The sequence below is a fragment of the Oculina patagonica genome, chromosome 13 (assembly GCF_052425735.1).
Source record: "Oculina patagonica isolate OP01 chromosome 13, crgOcupat, whole genome shotgun sequence".
Lineage (NCBI taxonomy): Eukaryota > Metazoa > Cnidaria > Anthozoa > Scleractinia > Oculinidae > Oculina > Oculina patagonica.
In genome coordinates, this window is record NC_135770.1 from 22,047,218 (window position 1) to 22,069,559 (window position 22,342).

The following is a 22,342-nucleotide window of genomic DNA, read 5'->3' on the forward strand; positions in this document are numbered from 1 at the left end:
TCTGCCCTCCGACGTCTATAGAACAACCCAAAAAGCACCCTGAAGCAGGATTGTCTGAACTGCCTAGTTATGGATTGTCATTCAAAGGCTTCAAAACCGCGCAGCTCGTACCCTAATGTCTGCGAGCTATGATAGTAATTTAGATTATTTGTTGCGGACACTGGGGTGGCGAAGACTCTATTATCAAAGATTGGAACACAAGTCTATCCTAATGTATAAAACATTACATGGTATGACTCCTGATTATCTGAGATCAAGATTCGTATATCGTGACGATGTTAGTGCTTATCGTTTAAGGAATACCGAAAACAAATTAGTTCTTCCACAACCTCGAACTGATTATCTCAAGAAAAGTTTTTCGTACAGCGGAGCTCAGTTTTGGAACAATATACCTATAGACCTAAGAGAAGCATCTTCACTGGCCAAATTCAAATCTAAATTAAGTCGGCACAGTTTAAAGTAATATCTAAATTTTAAGTAAATTTTAGACACGGCCTCCATGAAAAGCAGACTTTTCTTTTGTTATTTGAATTTGTTGTTATTAAATTTTTGTAGTTAGTTAGATAGGTAGATAGTCCAGTAACTTAATTGACTGATAGAAAAACCGTGTATAAATAAAGTTATCTTATCTTATCTTATCTTAATTTGGGACACACCGGACACTGTTAAAGACATTTTGGGAGGGGGGGGGGGGGGGCGCTTGGCTTGGAGAACGGTGCCCCCCCCCCCACGTTTAAAAACGCTCCGCCGCCTCTGAACTTGAAACCAATTCAGAAACCAATCGTGTTGAAGCGTTTCACCATGTGCGTTATAAAAGCTTAGTATAAATTGTTTAAATTTAATAAGGTTCTTAGCGTAAGCGCTACTGCAGAAGAAATTACTGTTGTTTGTTGATCACCATAAGGCCATCCCAATAAAATTGTTTTGTTTCCCATCACCTCTGACCAACCCTTTTTTTCGAAAAGTTTAAAAAAAATCCAAAATCACTATTCAAAGGAGCAAGTACTCAGTTTAATTTACAAGCACACAATCTTGTTTTATTGTTGCATGTTATTAACCCGCATTTGACAGAAGTGAAACGAAGAAGTCAGTTGGCCCCCATGAAAATGTTTGGTACGCCTCGGGTAAAAATGGTACGCGTACCGTAAAAAGTGGTTCGGCACGGATAAATTTTGTCGTGTGAACGACCTTGCCTCACCCGTCGGCCAAACCAAAATTTTACCCGTGTTCGGACCTAGTCGCGAGGTATTCCGAGCACGGATAAAATTGGTACGCGTTCCTAAAAATCTAACCCGGCTCGAATAAAATGTGTAGTGTAAACGATTAGCCGTGCTGAACCAACTATTTTCTTCTGAAACTTTGTTCAATAAGTTTTGCAAAAATTTCACTCGATCGACATGGCGGAGTGTTAGACATGCATGTATTTTAATTACATGTAAGAAAAACAGTTGCCAAGAAAATCTCATGAACATTCATGGAAGAACTAGCGTGACTTTCAGCAACCTTCTTTGGTCGCTTTCTCATGATTTCGTGATCATTAGTGTCCAGAGTCGCAAGCTGAAATTCTGCCTTGGAAGAACATGATGTAAGGAGTTGCTACAAACATGCGAGGAGAATATAATAATAATACAAATAAATAATCGCCGTCGTTAATAGGGGAGGTAAAAGCCATCACTGCTGTCATTTACTGCCGCCATTTGAACAATAATCATATACCTACACCCTTTTCTAGTCTTCTGGGAACAAGGCGAAAAGATGCGCGACTCAAGTGTGACGTTTAAATGAAATAGCGGCATGCGAACTAAGACCGAATCGCGTACGCTGGCCAAGGTTTTGAGCCTTTTACCCGCACCAAAACATTATTTAACAAAGTTTAGCACGGTAGAAAAAAGGACGTGTAAACAGGGTATCAGTGCTATTTTTTGGTACGGGTAGCAATTTTATCCGAGCCGTGCCAAAATTTTTCTGCCGTGTAAATGGGGCTCAAATGTCTAGTTAATGCAAGTTTTCTAGTTTTTAGTGGAAGTAATCATCTGTTTCCTGACATTTAGCTTTCTGCATTTCGTTTCAAGCTATCACCCGGTTTTCATTCCTTTTTCATCAAATAACTCTGGAAACTGAAGTCAAAGTCCGAAGCGATGTACGGGGCGAGCGCTGTGTTTGAACATTGTGCTCAAAATGCCGCCGTCAAGAAGCCATGCAAGTGCAGCGCGCTCGGCCAATAAGAAACGAGGATTTTTTCTTCTCATCCAATCAGTATCATTTAATTTTGCATAAGAAAAAATGCCCTCTGTCACAGCCAATCAGAACTCAGCAATTTTGCCCTCTATGTTATATTACAGCATACCGAGAAGTTCCATTGCCCGATTATAATAATTTTACTTTTAAGAGTATCAACCGAATGGTGCATTGGTTTGATAGTGAGATTTTAATTTGCCTTACTTGAATACTTCATACAGTTCCTTGCACGACTTCACGGCTGAAAGAGATAAAAACAAATTAGCATTTATATAGTAAGGGACTGTGCAAGGGGGCAGTAAAGCGACAGGGGTAGCACAGTGTAAACTCACAGCCTTAGAGAGGGGGTAACATGTAAATTTCTGGGAAAAGTGGGGGGGGGGGGGGGGGGCAACTGAAAAACTGACTTTAAGATTCGAATACCAAAGATATTTCACTAGACACTCATTACTATCCGGGCTGATTTAATATGAAAAAAACATGGCTTATATTACATCAAAAATAAAATAGAAAATACAGTCAGTATCTCATTCAGTGGAAGAAGGCACCTGCTAGAAAGCGAAGCAAGATGTACCGGAATGCTTTGTTTTTGAAGCTTCAAAAGAAAACTATTCCACACTGCGTCCATTATCGCACCACAATAAGATTGGGGATAAATTTGGCTCTCGTTCCTTATAGTGTCACTCAGTTTGTTCTCGTCGACCAGGTTAACGATGGACTCCTCCCCTATACTAACCACTTCCCATTAAAGGAGACCATCGTTAGATTCTCCAAGAAGTCAGCCCCCAAACCAAGTCATAACTCCCCAAAACTAAACCGAAACCCAGCTTTCCAAGTCTGGTAAAGGGATTATTCGCCTAACCACACAGACGCTCTTGTTCGTAAGATCTCTTCCTGGGGATGATTGCAGGGAATGCACACACAAACCGTTTCAGCTGGTTTAATATCCTGCCATGAACAGGACGGTTCCGTACCGATGTTTGAGGCCAGTCGAGCAGAGGCTCCCACCGGATTTAAGACTTTCGCTAACTGCATGTAGTATAGGGCTGTGTGACGCCTAGTCCAACCGACATGATCCATGATCTCGGCCAGATCCGCACCTGTAAGAGCTAAAGTGATCGTACAGCCAGAGCGGAAACCATGGAGCGTCTCGCCGTTATCTGCATTCATCTCCTTAAGGTAACCCTTTAAGCGTGATTCCGCTGCAGAAGAAGTAAAAGGGGCGTCTTTTATGCCCAAATCAGGTGTGATTGGACGAAATAGGTCTTAAACCACACGTTAAATTCACCTATATATCACGCATCACCTCCATATAACACTCGATGCCTCGAACAAGACAGATCTCAGTTTGCGCATTTCTCCTCACTTCAAACACGTTCTCGTTCCCATCCCTTAACGTCTTTCCCCAAATATGATTGAAAAGGAAACCGTCGTCGTTGGGGAAATGTAGGACCTTAATCTGTCCCAAGCCCCCAGGTCGATCTCCGCTAACGAAAAATTGTTTAAAATACGCCTGATCGCGGGATATCATAAATCTGTCAATCGCTCTGCCTGAGTCTCCCAATTTTCTGTCTAGGTGTGAACATAATTGTGTTAGCTTATCAACGAAGAAAGGGGTGGCCTGCTTTGGTCTTACCCGAGCCTGTAATTGTTCCGCGGTCACCAGCCTCAAAAAATCTTTCACCGACTTGTCAGATGCTGGGTTTCCTAGGCCTAGACGCTTGTCCAACTCGCCGTCTCGTCCAATAGAATGGTGAATAGGTCGTAGCTTCCCGATATAAGAGTCCACCGTCTTATATGATAGACGTACAAGACATCCACACGTATATCGTCCCGCTTGGCCGATGTACTTACAGCCATTGCGGTGAACCTGAGTTTTCCCATTCTTGTCTTGAAAAACAAGGAACCGGCAAATATCCCGTGGAAACACAGTGGCTAATGTGATATGGCCAGGAAGGAAAACAAGAAATGTTTTAAACTCCTTTCTTAGCGAGTCCTTCTGTTTAGCATAGCTGGTAGCACGATCAATGTCCATTAGTTGACGTAAGCGCTGGTCAATGCTCTCCAGATCGATGTCAGTCTTGCCAATATTAACCGGTGTCACTATTTTTCGGTTATAACCACAACGTTAGCAGAATCTAAAATCCTGGTCATTCGCATGGGAGCATACTGGACATCTAACAGAAGGTGTAAACAACTTGGCAACGATGGCGAGATCCTAAGTAGAGAAAGGACGAGAGACTTGTAATCTTCCAAAACACTCTTTATTCTCCTTAAATGTCAAACTTCGTATTTGCGTACCACAGGATTTTACAAAGAAGGGGGGAAAATTTCTTGTTCTGACTAAGGGATCCCCACATTCCAGGGGGTTTATTTAATTTCAATTTAATATATTGCTAGTGTTCCTGAAAAATTGTCACTGACACAGACAAGCTCAGAGCTCCAATGGATAAACTATCTGGAAGGCCCACAAGTCCCCTGGGATCCCGCTTTCTCCGCTCCAACCTTCCTTTGAGAGTAGTAACAAGGCTTGAGAATCACCTGCACCTGCCAGCTTCTGCGCTTTCCTAGAAAACCGTTGTAAAAGAGGCCACCAGTACTTTCTCGGGTATGTATCCAGGACCACAACTGTGCATGATTGCCTATAAGACTGGAGGAAGCGCAAACTGAGCCGACTAGAACATTGGCGGGAAAACATACGGACGCTGCATCACTGTCGAAAACTGAGTCAAATATAGCGCTAACAAGTTCACCCCTATCGAACCAGGCGAAGGATATGGCGTGAAATGGGAGAGAGGACGCCCCAGCCTATCAGACATGGCGTTGGAATCGAGGGCCATCAGGTCACACGAGTGGCCTTGTCCACCCCCCAAAACTCAGTTGTACTTCATTCCAGATCTCCGATGTGAGTGTATAGTCCAAAGAAGATAATCTGCGAGAAGGGGCGTCCGCCGGATTTTCTTGAGACGGAACGTACAACATGTGTTGAAGGATGTTCAGATCCATAGTGGTAAAGAACAAAGCCTTTATAGTATTGTTCAAGTCACGACCTTTACCTCCTTAATTATTCCATGCATACATGACCGCCAGATTGTCAATCATTACATCGACGCGACAATCCTTGACAAGGTCCTTAAAGGCCTTATCCACAGCAATGGCCTCGCTAGTCGAAACGACCAACATCATCTCATCCTTTGACCAAAAATCAGATGTTTTCTGCTTCAAAGGTGTGGAAATGACCCCTCCCCATCGAGTTTGGGAGGCTTCCGTAGCTAACTCAATCTGAAGATGTCTCTCTCCACGCCAAGGAAGGAAGTCGTCCCACTCTTCTAGAAAAAGCCAATGGGCAATTTCATCGCGCAGAGCACCCTGGACCACGATTGGTTCCAACGTGCGCATACCCATCTCCCTGGTGAACAGACGGGCAGCTGGAACCCCAAGGGAAAAGGAGACGCATTTACCCACCAATCTCTGGAGCGTCTTGACCGATACATAAAACACACAAAATAGAAGAACTTTCTGAAGAACTAAAGTTGCTGAACAAACAAAATGACACATATGCTCAACAACTTCGATTTTTCTCTCAAAATAAAGACAGCTGTACCTTTTCATATGCAAGCCTGAAGAAAAATGAGATGAGATTTGAATATATGACTGGACTGTCTTTACGTGACTTTGATTGCTTATTTGAATGTATTGAGCCCTATTTAACAGCTATTATTTATCCTGACTGTAAAGCTCACCACAGTGCTCAAAGAAAGCTGTCAAAGAAAACTGAACTCATGTGTTTTCTAACCATTTGTAGACACACCCTGCATCTTGGTATAATGGCATTTATAACCAACACAAGTGAAGCAACACAATCCAGAATATTTACTGGCTGGGCAGTTTTTCTAGCTACACTTTTTGACCAGATAGATCTTGGTCCTTGTCGTGGTGAGGTTGCTTCACTGCTGCCAAGTGATTTCTGGTCATCAGGCTTTCAGGACACAGTCTTATTGTTAGATTGCACTGAAAACTGGATTGCGTCACCTGGAAACTATGATGTTAGCAGTGCCACATTTAACTCCTACAAAAATCATGACACCGGAAAAACCGGCATTTGGATCACCCCATATGGAGGCCTTGTGATGTGCACAGATACTTACCCTGGAGCCATAACTGACAACGAATTAACTTCGGACTCTGGTGTTCTGGATATGATCAAAGAAAAAGGCACCACTGTTTTAACTGACAAAGGATTTGGCATAGAGGATTTGTGTCTTTCGAAAGGCCTTCTACACAATAGACCACCTCTCAAATATGATTCCCAGTACGAAGAAGCAAGAACTTTGATATAGCCACTTTACGTATCTACAATGAGAACTATATTGGACGTATGAGGGACTGGTCGATCCTAAGCGCCTGCTGGCCAAAAAGCAGATGCGATATTCTGCGCTTTGTTTACAAGATTTTTACTAATATTGTCAACCTACTTTTTAAGCCAATAGGTCCAAAAGAGGCAGCAACTGCACTGAAGAAATCAAATGATTTGAGCGCCCTTTTCCACTGGCAAAAACACCACCCCACCATTGTCATTTTTTATTTGATCTTGGCAACTCATTTCACAGTGCATAACATTTGATCTCTGATTTAACATTGTACCTATGTTAGTAAATATAATGGGCTGATAAGCCATGATTCAAATTTGTGACATTACGTAATGTATGCTTGATGTAATGATTTTCAAAACTTGGTGGATTTGATTGATTTTGCAACAGAGTTTACCCAGCATGTGAAATTTCTGATATTTTCAAATGTTGGTCCAGAACCTGATAATTGCTCTACTAATTTGACAAGCCTAGAATCTTCAAGGTATGCCCAGTGATCTGGCATTGGCTTGTTTTCATAGATATGTAACAATAAACTTATCATAATATCAGAGAAGATATAATTTCTTGAAATAGGAAAATAATTTGCTGCTCCACATTCAGGTACATAGGACATCAAGTACACTAAGCTTGTGTCAGTACATTCCATCTGCATATGACATTGGACTAGGTGGCTGCCAGTTACCTGTAGGAAACAAACATTATAGTCTTAATATGGCATTATGTTTAAAATGAGCATTGTAGATTTTAACATGAAAAAGTGACCTTACTAGTATTTTTGGAGAAAAAAAATCAGCTCAAGTGAACTCATGCCTAATAATTCAACTAAGTTGAAAACAACAACAACAAACATCCAAAAATGATTTAATTGACTTTCATTTGAATGTAGATGAAATATTTCCAGTCATGTGTTAGTGTAAATGATTTTTTTTAAAGCAGGGAAAATAATCAAATCATTTCGGTTATCATTGATTCAGTGACTTCCTATCAGTTTGTTCTCTTACTTGTTGCAATGGAGTTTGGAAAGCTTACACTTTAACCTTCTTTTCCTCCTCGTTCATTTTTTCCATCTGTTTCTCATTGGGCATGGAGCGGGCTTTTATTTCAAGTAGCTGGTACTGTTGATGTCCACAGACTATTCCATCAGGACTAGCACCAAATCTGTTGTCTGATGGATGTCTGAAGTATCCACACTCGACTGTTTCAAGTTTTTTTAAATAGTTTATTGCAAACAAAAAAAGAAAAAAAAAAAAGAAAAAACAGCTACATACATGTACAATGTGTCTGAGCTTTAAATACAATACGGTACTTATCTACAGTACTTATGTATAATGCTTGCTCATGTTAATTCTTTATCAGCTAAAATTCCTGTCCTTTCAAACATTACGTTATTTACAGATGCAAAAGCTATACATTTCAGACGAATAAGTATACAAAACAGAAAAAGCGAGGTAAACAAAAAAACTTCGTGACGAGTACAAAGACTAATTACGGACAAAAGGAAGCAGAAAAAAAAAGAAATAATAAAATAAAATAAATAGATAAAATAAATAGATAAAATAAATAGATAAAATAAAGTGCCTTACGAAATTTCACCTAAAAAAAGACTTAGAGTTGAATTTGAGACTTTGAACTACTTTTTTCGATAGATATTTTATCTTTTAGAACGGCTAGGAAGGTTTCGAAGTGGTAGTTTTGTTCATCTCTCGAGGCAGTGTAGATATAATATTTAGCAATGAGTACACAGAGGTTTAAGCCAAGTCGTAAAGGAAAGTTAGTTGTAAAACCATAGATAATGTTTTTCTCGTGTAGCTCAATGGAATCGTCATGTTTGACGTTTCACCACGTAGCAAACGTATTCCAGAAAGTCTGTACATTCGGACAAGAGACAAAAAGATGTCTCAGGGTTTGCGTTTGCGTGCATAGGTGGCATTTATCATGGTCCTTGATTTTATCTCTGTAAAGGGTTGAATTGGTTGGTAAAATATGGTGAATAATTTTGAATTGGAAGATAGCAAGTCGAGTGTCTTTTGTTACTTTAAAAGGAATATCGTAGATAGCGCGTATTGTGCTATCGTCCAGACTCAATTGCCTCATTCTTCTTTCTGCGGTCGGAGTTTCAAAGTTTTTGTTTATAAGAATTTTGTTTCAAAGTTAGTGTCATTACAAAACTGAGTTAGTGCATTTTTTCCTGTTGTTTACCTCTAATGAAATTGGGCAGTTTAGCACGTTTGGGATTCAATTTACTCTCATCAATTTTGTTCTTAATGGCCAACCAGGCACTGTCAAATTCTTTTGCTCCACAAAACCCAAGTAAGGCAGGTGCTTTGCTTGCAGCTATTACACCCACCCTGAGTCCCCTCCAATGTTCACTGCATTCCTCAACTGATACATAATTCTTTCTCTGGAGCAATGGCACTTTTTGGCCTGTCATTGCTGGCTGATTGTCAACCGTGTCAGGATTACTGCTGTTGCAGCTACTTGAGTTTTTTTCAGTTACTGCATTCACTGGTTTACATACTGCTTCGGTTTTATTGGTGAACCTTGGTTTTAGAATATCAACATTATATTCCTGGTTTGCTTCTCGTTTGTCATACTCCTGTTTATATTGCAGGTGCAAGAATAGGCCAGATTTATTTTCGTACTTTGCAAAATACAGAAAAAAAAAGTGACTTCCAGGAGAAGGGGATATTGTTTTCAACTTTGCTTCCACTTTCTCTTCCATTTCTACCACATCCCTCTGATACCAGTCACTGTAATCACTTCCTTCATTAGCTGAGAAAACTTTTTTTCTTTTTTATTACATTCTTCATATCTGCTCTTGCTCCTCTAAGATTCCTTAGATATTTCAATTTTATTTGTGTTGCAGCAATTTTAGCTTTTGTCGTTCCCTTCCTGTGCCACACCTGAAAGTTTTGTGTACATGTCATATGGAGATGTAGCCTCCCACGCAGTCGTTCTTAGGGGCGATCGCGTTTCACTCTTTCCTACAGCACAACCGCAATAAGCTTTCACGGGAGTGTTGTCAACGAACAACATTGTAACGGGACGTGACACACTGCCAGTGAAAGATTTCAGTATATTTGCTTTAATATACAACGATCGAGGCTCTTCTTGAAAAACTTTCACTGACATAGTTCGCCTGGACGAAAACATTCTGTAGGCTTTCCTGTACTGGCCTTTCCCTCCGGCGAATTTGCCTGTTTGATAGCATTTTTAAATAATGCTGTCATCGACTGTTGGTATATTTATATCTAAATCAAGTGGAAGAATTTTCCATTTGGCGGTGGCTGGAGGAACCTCTGACGGCGCCATTAATGTCTTAAAGCTGTACTCTTCATTTATAATTTTTACTTTTTTTGTTAATAAGTCAGGAAATTCGCCGAGTGGCCTTAACCTTTCGATCAGTTCTTTTTTGTCTCCACCGATCTTTAGCCTCAGCTCTTTACAACACTCTGTGAGATGTTCTTTACTGAGTTCTTCTAAATTTTGAATATCCTTTCTGATATGGTCGAATTTATCGCACGAATCCGGCGAAGGTTTAATGTCTTTACTGTCCGCCATCTTTGATCCGGATTTTCAAATTGTCCGCAAAAATCCGCTAGTCTCAGTCTCCCGCGCGACATGAAATTAGGCAATGAAAGCATCGAACTCAAACTTACGGGCCGCGCGCGTTTGTGGGATACGGCATTAAAATGTTTCTCCCCAGTCCCTCAATATGACGTCACAGATCACCTGGCAAGTACTACGTGGACGATCACCTGGCTAGCGGCATGGTTTGCGGGCGCGTGCGCCCTAGCGACGGCGACGTCGCCCAAACATGGCGGCCGTAGTCCAGAAAAAAAAAAAAAATTAGCTAAGCTGGGCAACTCGCCCTGGGTAACGTTCGTTCCACATTGGGATGAGCTTCCTCGATCAGATTCTGCGACAGTTGACAGACTTTCGCCGGGGGGATGAGAAATTAAACCGTGTTTTGCTCAAGATTTGCCATCAACGGCTTTCTACGGAGCTGGATATTTATAATTAATGAGCTTAATCACCTTGTTTAATACGAAAAAACTGGCAGCCGTTTCGTCTCTAATCATGTCTTATTTATATTGAGCTTTGCCCTGCAAGCGTTCTTTAAATACGAGGTAAGTCTAAATATATTTAAAATCTTTTTATGTAGGTTTAGCTAGTCGTTTAGGTTATACATTTAAGATCGAAATTTAAAGAGTGAAAAACAGCCCCCCCCCCCCCCCACCACCGACTGTCGGTCAACTGTTGGCCGACAGATACCGACAGCCTCAAGCCACCTACAGTTCCCCCAAAATAATAGGGCAATAAACCTGATACAGACCGTTAAAATATTTAAAACAATTAGACGAAATAACAAAGTCGATTTTATTTTGCATTATAATCACTTACCTTTGAACGCTAAGCCATACAAAGACAAAAATAAACACAGAATAGCTTAGAAAAAAACAGATCCACTAACGTAAAAAAATCGTAAACATATATCTTATATTTAAGATAAAATGTTTCATTTTAAACTTTTGGCTGAACTTTGCGTTTTATTTATTTAGTTTTTAATTTATTTCTTATTTTAGTGGAGTTTGAACTGTGGCATTTGTTTGATTATAATGGGCAAATGATACCCTTTCAGGTCCCTCACAACTGAGAAGTGCTCTTATACATGTAAAACATGGATAACAAAGGGTGTTATGATTAAGGGAGTTTTTAGGATAAAAGTGGAAAGTGACTATGCATAAGTGATGCTGGATTGACATGGGAATTTCTTGCTTTGCTGCCATCCAAATGCTATTTGGATGCTACTGAGATACACTGTGCATCAATCTCCCAGTATAAATAGCTAACATTCATTACACGGTATGTTTAAATGAAAAAGGGAGTTTTTTATGTTATTCATAGCCGGTGTTCAGTGGGATGTTCAAGGAAGAAGAAAGAACTACAAACATGTCTTCTGTCAGCGTATCGGCTGTACATATAATATACATGTTCTGGATTACAATTGATCCTGGTAGGTGTTACGATCAACGTAAAGACGCCGAGGCCATGCAAACACAACAACTTTTAATGGCTGACGAACAAGACCACGCGAGACACGAGGCGCGGTTACATAACAATCTTAGTTACGTGCAAAACTTAAATATGCAAACTTATTCAATATCACAACATCTTCCCCTTTGTAAAGAAAGTGTCTTTCACAAAGTTCTCGCACAAAAAGCGACTAAGTTCCTTAGTAATAAAAACAACAACAGTGTACATGTTCAACAATGAATCAGAGTTCCAAATAAAAATGTCTAACAGGTCTAAGTAGTAAAGTCCTGAAAACGGGCTGGTGGTTTCACAATACGACCACTCCTTGTAACAGTCGGATTGGATGCAAGTTCCACATGCTCTGCTGCAGGTTTCACAACAGATGGGGAATCTGCTTGTGGCAATGATCGCAGTGGCTCAAATGCTGGTTGCACAATAGTTGGAGAATCTGATTGTGGCACTGATCGCAGCTGTCGGCGATTTCGCCTGTACGTTTGGCCACCCGATACAACAACATAGGAACGTGGGCCAATCATTTTCTTGCAAACAGCTTCTGTCCAAGTAGATTCTTTGGGCTTCTTCATCCTGACTGTCTGTCCAGGTTGCAACTCAGGCAATGCTTTTCCTTTCAGGTTGTAGTAGAAAGCCTGCTTCTGTTTAGAGTTAATCAGCTTTTCTTGGACAGCTTGTGAGGGAAGTGTGTTAGGCTGTAGTTGTTTACTTGGCAGGGGTAACAAATTGCGTGTTCTTCTGCTGAACAGCCTTTGTGCTGGGGATGAACCAATTTCTGTGGATGTGTTGCGGTAGTCTAGAAGAGCAAGGTACGGGTCAAACTTTCCACACGCTGCCTTCTTCATTAGGTTTTCACAGATTTTCCCAGCACTCTCGACCTTTCCATTACTTTGGGGATAGCGCGGAGAGGATGTGATGTGTTGAAAGTGCCAGTCATTTGCAAACTTTGCAAACTCAGCAGAAGAATGCTGTGGTCCGTTGTCGGAGATTACAACCTCCGGAATTCCATGACGACTAAAATGCATTTTCAACTTCGCAATAACTGTCCTGGAGTCTGTCATGTCAAGCTTGTCAACCTCGAAGAAAGAGGAGTAATAATTAACTGTAATCAGGTACTGACGCCCATCAAAGAAGAACATATCTGTGCCAACTTTTTGCCAAGGCCTTGATGGAATTTCATGGGGCATTAGTGGTTCTCGAGGCTGCTCTGGCTTTAAGGAATTGCAAATATCACACTTGAGAATGAAGTCTTGCAACTCAGCATTCATACGCGGCCAGTAAAACACCTCTCTAGCTCGTCTAAGACATCCTTCGATACCGAGATGAGACGAATGAACCATTTCCATCATTTCCTTTCTTAGCTTGGCAGGTACAATAAGACGCTCAGCCTTGAACAGCAAACCATTTTGAGCTGTGATTTCATCTCGAAACTGAAAATATGGCTTGGCCTCTGCTGGAACTTCATTGGGAGTGCTAGGACAACCTTCTAGGACAACTGACATAAGGGTTTGAAGGTTTTCATCTGAGGCTGTGCCTTCTTTGAATTCCTTTAGTCGTGCTTCTGAAATGGGAAGATCCTCTGTAAGTACTATCGCCTCTAACTCACTACAGTACTCGGTCTGAGTGGGAGGTTCATCCAGATAGGCTCGGGACAGGGGATCTGACATAACCATCGAGCTTCCTTTTTGGTACTTTACATCAAGGTTGTATCGCTGTAGGCGCAGCAGCATCCGCTGGAGACGCTTGGGAGCAGAGCTAAGGTCCTTCTTCAAAATAGCTTCTAGGGGCTGATGATCTGTTTTAACGTGTACCACATCTCGACCAAACAGGTACGTATCAAATCGCTCACAGGAAAACACGACTGAGAGAAGCTCCTTTTCAATCTGCGCTAACGACCTTCTGCTGGAGTAAGGGCTCTAGAGGCAAATGGAACTGGCTGACCCTCCTGAAGTAGGGAGGCGCCAAGTCCAGAAAGTGATGCGTCACTTTCGATTGTGACTTCCTGATTGACATCGTAAAACTTCAACACTGGAGCTTTACAAACAAAATTCTTGATACTCTGGACAGCTTCATCATGAACAGGCAGCCAACACCATTCAGTATTCTTAAGCTCCAGTCGTCTCAATGGCTCGCAGACACTGGACAGGTTTGGTAAGAACTTAGCCAGGTAAGTAACCATGCCAAGGAATCGCTTCAGGGATTTGACATCTGTCGGGGTTGGCATGTCACGTATGGCACGAACTTTGTTTGGGTCGGTTACCACACCATCAGCTGTGAGTAGATGACCCATGAATGGTACTTGTGATAGGCGAAGCTTAACCTTATGAAGATTAAGTGTCAGATTCAACTCACGGCATCTTTGAAGGAAAGCCGTTAAGTTCTGATCATGATCCTTTACTGCTTCATCGACAGTGTCTCCAAATCCACAAACCAGGAAATCATCGGCGATAACTTCCACTCCTTGGAGACCCTCAATTGCTTCATGCATCTTCCGCTGCCATATCTCGGGCGCAGAACTTATGCCAAATGGCATTCTCAGCCAACGAAAGCGGCCAAAGGGGGTGTTAAAAGTGGTGTAAAAGCTTGATTGCTCAGTTAGTTTCACTTGCCAAAATCCACTTTTCGCATCAAACACACTGAACACTTTGGCACTTGTGAGACGATTTGTGACATCTTCAACTGTCGGTAAAGGGTAACGAGAGCGCTTTATGGCAGTGTTCAAATCTTTGGGATCTAGACAAATGCGGACCGATCCATCCTTCTTGGGGACTGCTAAGACACTCGACACCCAGTCAGTTGGCTCTGTAACTGGAGTAATAATCTCCTTGGCAACCATCTTGTCAAGCTCGGTCTTCATTGCCCTTTCTTAGGAACAGGCAATCCTCGTGGGGGGTGAACAACAGGGTGAACATCTTTACTCAGCTGGATGTTGTATTCCCCGGGTAAACAGCCAATGCCTTGGAACACATCAACAAAAGGACTAAGCACAGGATCATTGGTAACATCCTCAGAAACTGCTGGATCTTGTTTTTGGGCTTCAACTACATTATTGATAGGGGTATCAACACCAGAGACCATAATCTTGATAAGACCCATCCCCTTTGATGACTGCAAACCAAGCAAAGGTGTGACCATCTGGTCGACAATGACAAAATTCAGTTCATGCTTACTACCATTATGTTCCACTTTCAACCTTGCAAAACCAAGTGCCTTTCGCTTCGAGAGATCATGCATAACCAGTGTAATGTCCTTGGGAACAATTTTAGCTTTGCTGTGATCGTTTGTTACCCTGATGTAATCCTGCAGTGGCAAAATATTTGCAGTAGAACCTGTATCAATTTGAAATGTCACTGATGCTGAATCATTGACAGTTAGTGAAACGAGAGCTTGATCTTGACCACTGATGCTATGAATGTAAAATCCTTCTTCGACCATGTGAACTTTCGCACCTTCTGAGTTGCCGTAACACTTGACTGCAAAATGACCTTGTTTACCACACTTTTAACATTTCTGACCAGAGGCCGGGCACAATTTCCTTTCCAGTGCATGTTTACCACCACAAAACAAACACTCTTTCAGCTTGGGAGGTCCCTTGTTTGGCGACGGAAGCTTGGGAGGCGGTGTTTTCCGGCGCTTGTTTTTAAACGGAGGTTTGTGACTCACTCGATTAATATCTTCGTGTCCTGAAGATTCTTCTGAAATTTCTGTTGCTCGCTCGTGAGTAACTTGACTTGCCTTGATAGTTTCGATGGCTTTATCGAGATCGAGGTCTCGCTTTCCGAGAAGCTTTTCACGAACTCTATCATCCTTCACACGAGAATTAAGCGGTCCCGAACCAGCGATTCTCGTAACGCGCCAAAACCACATGACTTCACATGACATGAGCTTCATCAATGCAGTTATGTAATTATCAAGCGACTCACTGGACAATTGCTCACGTTTGAAGAAAACATATCTTTCATAGGTTTCGTTCCGTGCGGGGACACAACGCTCTTCGAACTTTTCAAGAACCTTATCGATCTTTAGAGCGTCCGAAGCATTAGCCCATTGGAAGGTGTCGTACATGTCCATTCCTTCTTTACCGATCACATTCAACAGCGAAGCCACCCGAACTTCTTCTGGTTTCTTGTGGATGCCAGCCGCTAGCTCGTAAAACTTCCATTCACGTCGAAACGATTTCCAATTTTCACCTTGATACAAACGGTCAGTAAGATTCAGCGGCGAGGGAATTTTCGCTGTAGTACTGACAGCAGCCATGATACTTGTAATGCCACGTGCAACGAACCAAAGCAAACTCGAACGCAAACTATAGACTTCACAACAGCCTACCAATCGCGGACGAAGCGCTGGACTTGACGACTTCGAAGCTACGAAGTTATTCTGAACAGTTGGGTTAAAATCCCGCGTCTGACACCATGTTACGATCAACGTAAAGACGCCGAGGCCATGCAAACACAACAACTTTTAATGGCTGACGAACAAGATCACGCGAGACACGAGGCGCGGTTACATAACAATCTTAGTCACGTGCAAAACTTAAATATGCAAACTTATTCAATATCACAACAGTAGGCATTAACAAGTAACCATTAGATACTATACACAAAACCCACTGTGTTCATGTGTTTAGTGAGTGTCTGTTACTCTGCAGCTATTAATATGATATGCTTTGTTTGCTTTTGGTAAGTTTACAGTCACATTGATGCAACGATGCACCACCTTTATTGAATGGGCTTGGAATTAAACTTTTAAAAGCCATCTATAACAATGTCTGGAAGCCGTAATAGCAATTATTGCAAAAACTAGTTTTCCCACTGTTTTTAGCACCTCTTCAATCTAGCAATGCTCCTATTAAAGGGAATTTGCTCATTGGTTTTAATTTGGAGTTTGGAAAAAATAAATTATTTAGAAATCAAACAATGTACTTTTTCTGGCTTTATATTAAGGGTCATTCAGTGAAAGTAAGTGCTGGCAACAAAATAATCACCGTTTTCCACAGTGAGTACTTCATTTCTACCCCCATGGATGTTTCAATAGCATGGTGATGAATTGGTGTTGTTATTCCTTGATAGTTTATAAGGCTGCACAAATGACACCAGAGTTCATACACATGCTAATGTATTGGCAATACATTTTACAAGCTGTGGACTCTATAAATTTAAAACAGTTGTGTTGGTGGTGCTGTGAAAATAATAATTGCTGTATTCATGTAAATAGTATAGAGTAAAGAATCCTTAGAGTGTGTTCCAAAAAGTACACTAACGTTTAAGTAAGAGTCCATTTGCACCTGTAAATGGAAGTTTAGAAAATACAGTAAAAAACCTGCGATTAAAAACCTTATTTTTAAGAACCTGTTGGGCTAAAATTTGCCTGTTGGACGCCCCCTATATAAGAACCTCTTTAGCCTTAAATTTAGAAAAATGTTCTCATTTTCTAAAATCGATTAGAAATGTTTACCTTTAGGGAAATAAGATACGTCAATTGCATTTTGGCTTTTCTTTGGAGATGCCCAGGAGCCTTATAATTCCAGCCGCAATGTTAATGAAAATGTTGAAAATCATAAAATATTGTTATTGATATAATGACATAAACATAAATAAAATAGTTTGCAAATTTCATATAAAGAAAAGGCTGAAGAGTACTAAAAGTGTAAATTTTTCTTCAGAAAATAAGAACCTATTAAGAACCTAAAATGCTTAAATTTGTGCTAATTACCATTTATGGTACCATTTACCATTTACCTTGTAAAATGTGAGTTTTTACTTGCAGGTTCTTACTGTAGTTATATTTGATTATAGCATTTTGTTTAACTAAACAAGAAAAAGGTAAAAGAAAACAAGACATGGTTATGGAGCTCTTAACTGACTTAGATTGTATTCCTTTCACTCAACATTTCAGTTGTTGATCTAAAGGCCTGATCTACAGAATGTTTACTGACAAGAAAGCTCTTGGTTTCATATGATAGCATGGGAGGCACGGTGGCTTAATGGTTTGCACTGGACTCTGGATCGAGTGGTCTGAGTTCGAGCCCTGGCCAGGCACTGTGTTGTTTAATTGGGGAAGGCATTTTGCTTTCTCAAAGTGCCTCTCTCCACCCAGGTGTTTAAATCCCATGATGGACAAGCATCCCATATAGGGGTAATAGAAATACTCCTAGTTGCTTCAAGCTACTGAAACCGGGATAATCACCGTTCTGATAGGCCGTTATTGCCTTAATTCCTATAATGGTACCATACTATACTTAATCACTAATTTATGTACAATTTATCCGGGCCAGTAATATGGGCTGATGAATAAAGTTTAAAAGTTAAGAAGCTCACAAATGGTTGATATGCAAATGAGTGAGTATTTTTCTTCAAACAGTACAGTCTATCGTAATTATGCGACAGGTAATGACCAGGGTCCCAAAGGGGTTTAGGGCTTCAGGGCGCCGGGCTTAAAATGCAGGGCTCCAGGGCTCCAAGAAGAAAATGTCAGGGCTCCAGGGCTCCATGTCATCTGCTTTCTTGCCCCGGGCTCCACTACTGGTCTACAATCTTGATATATAAAAATTATTTCGCTAAAGCAAGCCCGCAAATTAAAACGTCCACAATTCCGACCAGTTTTTTAAACCCAAGAGGCCTAAACATAATGCATGATTTCTAATTTTTTCACCCCTTTTTGAAGTCACGACTGTATAAAGTATGCCTTCTGTTTATGTACAGACTGCAGGCTAAAAGAGCTTAAGTGCTGTCGGTCAATTATTTCCTTTTTGATTGATCCCCTAACTGATTTTTTTTGTTTTGCTATTGTTTCTGTTTAGTCAACATAAGGAATAAAATAAACATAAGAAAAGAACTTGGGAGCTCCGCTATTACGCTTGGCTAAATCTATTTAATGTATAATGTGTTTAGAATCCCTTGTTACCGTGGGTTTTGTCAAAGACTTGGTGGTTAAGGCAAATAAGTCGCTTATTCCTCTTCGTCCCTGGTGGGACATAAGGCGCCAACGATCTGCTTCCATCGGGACCGATCTTTTGCCACAAGTTGTGCCTCACCCCAAGTCAAGCCCATTTCCTTTAGGGACAGACCATTAGAAAAGTGATGGGGGGGGGGGGGGGGATGGGGAAAATACAAAAAAATAATTCATGCAAGGGAAAGTGCCAAGGAAAAAAAATCGTGCAAAGGGGAAGGCAAAAAAAAAAAAAAATCATGCAGAAGAACGTTACTATTAAGCACTTAAACCATTTGTCATTTTACACTTCATGAGATGATCAACGTTTTCGACGACATATATCAGGGAGAATGCTGAAAATAGCGTTTCCGAGCCTAGAAATTTCAAACTTTTCTGGGGGAGCATGCCCCCAGACCCCCCTACAGTCTAGTGTCTCCAGTGCTTAACTTCTAGTTTCATAAAAGTAAAGTACATCCAGCCTGGCCTTTCGACAAGCAAAACGTGTCTTCCCTTACGCCGGTGGTTATAGAAATTCACTTTCAAGTCTTGCCTTCTGGCTATTGTATAAAAACTTTGACACCAACATTAGTAAGACAATCGATATAAATTGCTGTTGACAAGTGCATAGGATGAAAAAAAGAATCAGTATAACATGGTATAAAATAACAGTACATGGCATTCGATTTTAGCCATTCTTGATATTTTTTAAAAATAATATAATGATCAAAGATGGTCTTTAAGGGACTGTTCAAAAAGTAAGGGGGGTGGTGGGCCGGAGTAGAAAGGGGGTGGGTCATATAGTTCTTAGTTTTGATCTGCACATAGGGGGTTGGACTTTAAACTGTTACAGTTACAAGAAAATCCCCAGTGGTATTCATCAGTATTAATTGATAAATTTCTTGACACGAGCAGTTTTAGATGTATTTCTAGTGATTTCAGAAGGCCCGAATATAAAAATTTCCTGGGGGAGCTTGGATCCCCGGACCACCCTAGATGGCTTGTGATCATAACATCGGTTTTGGTGAACTCTCTCCAGCCGCCACTTTTCCAATTGCTCCAACCCACCCCCAGTGCGTATTGACCAGTTCCTAAAGGATTAAATCAATGAATAACAACATTTTTCAATACATAGAATCCGGTCTAAAGAAAACGTTTTGTCCAAAAAAAGAACATGTCAAAAAAAAAAAAAAAAAATTCGAGCAGAGGGTTTCACCTGCAAAAAAAAATTCCTGCACAAGCAATGGGCGTAAAACAAAATTCGTGCAAGCCGAAAATCCCCCACCCCTCTATCACTTTTCTAATGCTCCGTCCCTTAGCTCGGCCATCACACTACGTCTCCAGTTTGCCTTGTGCCATCCTCGCCTCCTTTTTCCAGGTGGTGTCCATCTAAGGGCGGTCTTGGGGATACGGTCTTGGTCCATTCTGAGGACATGCCCAAGTTAACGCAACCGGCGGCGTTTGATCTCAAGTACCACACTCTGACTCTTTGTTTTCTTGTAGAGTTCTTCATTCGAGATCACGTTGGGCCAGAAAATGCGGCATATCCTCCTAGGGCAGCCATTGTGGAAGGCTAGGCAAATAGGTGTTTGTAAGTGAGCACCTAAAAACACTGTTTACGGAACTAAGCAGAATTTCACTTAGCAGTGTAGAGAAGTATTGCTCCCGCCATAACAAACACTACAGAAACAAGAACCTCCCAGATGACGTTGTTGGCGATATTTTGTCGACTGCCGTGAAAGAGGACGGTGCATTGTTTGACTTTGTATCGTTTATTGGATAAAACAAGAACAGCTGTATATGTTTTGTTTTCAACTGAATACATGTAAACTAAATAGACTGCAAAACAGTCGTTTTTTCTCTAAAAGAAATAGCGTCTCTCCCCAGTCTCACTCACAGTTTTGACATTGGCTCCAGACCTCTCGCTCTCATTCGAAGACCGAGCGCGTTCGCAAAAGATACGACTGTTTTGCAGTCTATAACCTAAATCACTTAGCCGTGGAGTGCGTTATAATGAAGATCTCTATCCAGTAACGCAATTGTAACCGGTGGTGTTGTTGGGTGTTTCTCTTTAAAGGCAATACGCCAGAACTGTGAACAGTCCTTCCTTTTGCAAACGCTAGTATTGAAGTAAGTGTAATGAATGATGATATTTCCAAACAGAAACAAAAGCACGAAAACAACACCGACTACGATGCATTACCGGATAAAGATCACTCCACGGCTGATCGATTGAGATTATTCAGTAACAAAACATAAATAGCTGTTCTGCTTTTTATCAAGTAAACAATACAAAGTCAAACTACACACCGTCCTCCTTCAATGGAAGGCAGTCGACAAAATATCGTCCACAACTTCATCTGGGATGTTTTTGTTTCTGTAGTGTTTGTTATGGCGGGAGCAACAGTAGGTAAGTGGGGAGCCCGCCGGCCCGATTATCCAGATCCTGAAATAAAAGGGAGGCCAGCTGTCGAAAATATTTTTTTTGGCCCTTCGGGCCTCAGTTTTGCCTAAAATTAGGGTGAGGGCCTGGTCCCCCCCGGGCTCCACCCCTAGATCCGCCACTGAGCAATACAATTACAAATTATACAATTTAAAGCGGCACACAGGACACCATCGCTAGAGAGCCCCTACACAAACTACCAGTCAGGTGATCATGGCATGGTGTATCTTGGTTGCTATTACTTCCGTATTCAATTGAATTCAACTTACATTGGCTAACAAAACTTCAGTTTATTTTTTCCATTTTTTTGATTTTACTCAAAAATGGAAAAAATAGCAAATTTAACAGAATATACTTAATTTTCGATTTTTCCCTTTTTGGAATAAAAATGGGAAATAGAAAAAATAGAAAATTACACCATGAATATTCCATTTTATCACTTAGCTCAAAATAACGGAAAACGAACAATGACAAAAAATCAGGTTTTCAAAGTCAACAGTATTTATATTTTTTTTGGAGTCAACTTCAAATTAGAAAAATGAAAAAAATACTCTCATTTATTCTTTTTGCTGACGATACTAACATATTCTTCTCAGACAGCAATATTCATGCATTGACAAAAAATATAAATGAAAAACTTGAGAACGTTTCCAATTGGTTAAAAGGTAACAAACTCAACCTCGTTCCCAGGGCTTTTCCCTTGGTAATTTGGATGTAACAAACTATCCTTCATTATTAAAAAGACTCAGTTAGTGATATTCAAATCAAAAAACAAAAAACTTAAACAAAAAGTCAATATTAGATTAGTTGACTCAGATATTAGACAGGTAGAATCAGCCAGATTTCTAGGAGTACGTATAGATGGAAATCTTGACTGGAAGCATCAAGTAAGTCACACTTGCAACAAAATTGCCAAAACAATTGGTATATTATGCAGAGCAAGAAATTATTTACCTCGTGTTGTTATGCGTAGTTTATATTATGTATTGATTTATCCATATCTAAGTTATGGTGACATCGCGTGGGGAAATACATACTCAGCAAGATTACAACCAATAAGAAGATTACATAAGAAAATTAAAAGGATAACAACTTTTTCAAATTTTACAGACCATACCAGTCCTCTTTTTAAAGAATTATCAATTTTACCCCATTGCTTTGTTTTATGTTTAGGCCATTGCTTTGTTCATGTTTCGTTACTTTAATATTTTGCTACCATGCAATATATTTCCATAATTTCTTTCAAGTAAACAAGGACATTCACAAATACAACACACAATCATTCTCCAACATTCACAAAATCCAAGCG

At 40.6% G+C, this 22,342-nt stretch overlaps 1 protein-coding gene across 1 annotated transcript in view; it reads right to left on the reverse strand.

Annotated features, from left to right (window-relative positions):
* LOC144637032 (uncharacterized) overlaps window positions 1-22,342 on the reverse strand; it is a 31,179-nt gene that overhangs the window by 1,745 nt on the left and 7,092 nt on the right. Inside the window, exon 4 of the mRNA XM_078496206.1 lies at window positions 2,443-2,479. Coding sequence (XP_078352332.1) covers window positions 2,443-2,479 — 37 coding nt within the window. The remainder of the gene's footprint in view (window positions 1-2,442; window positions 2,480-22,342) is intronic.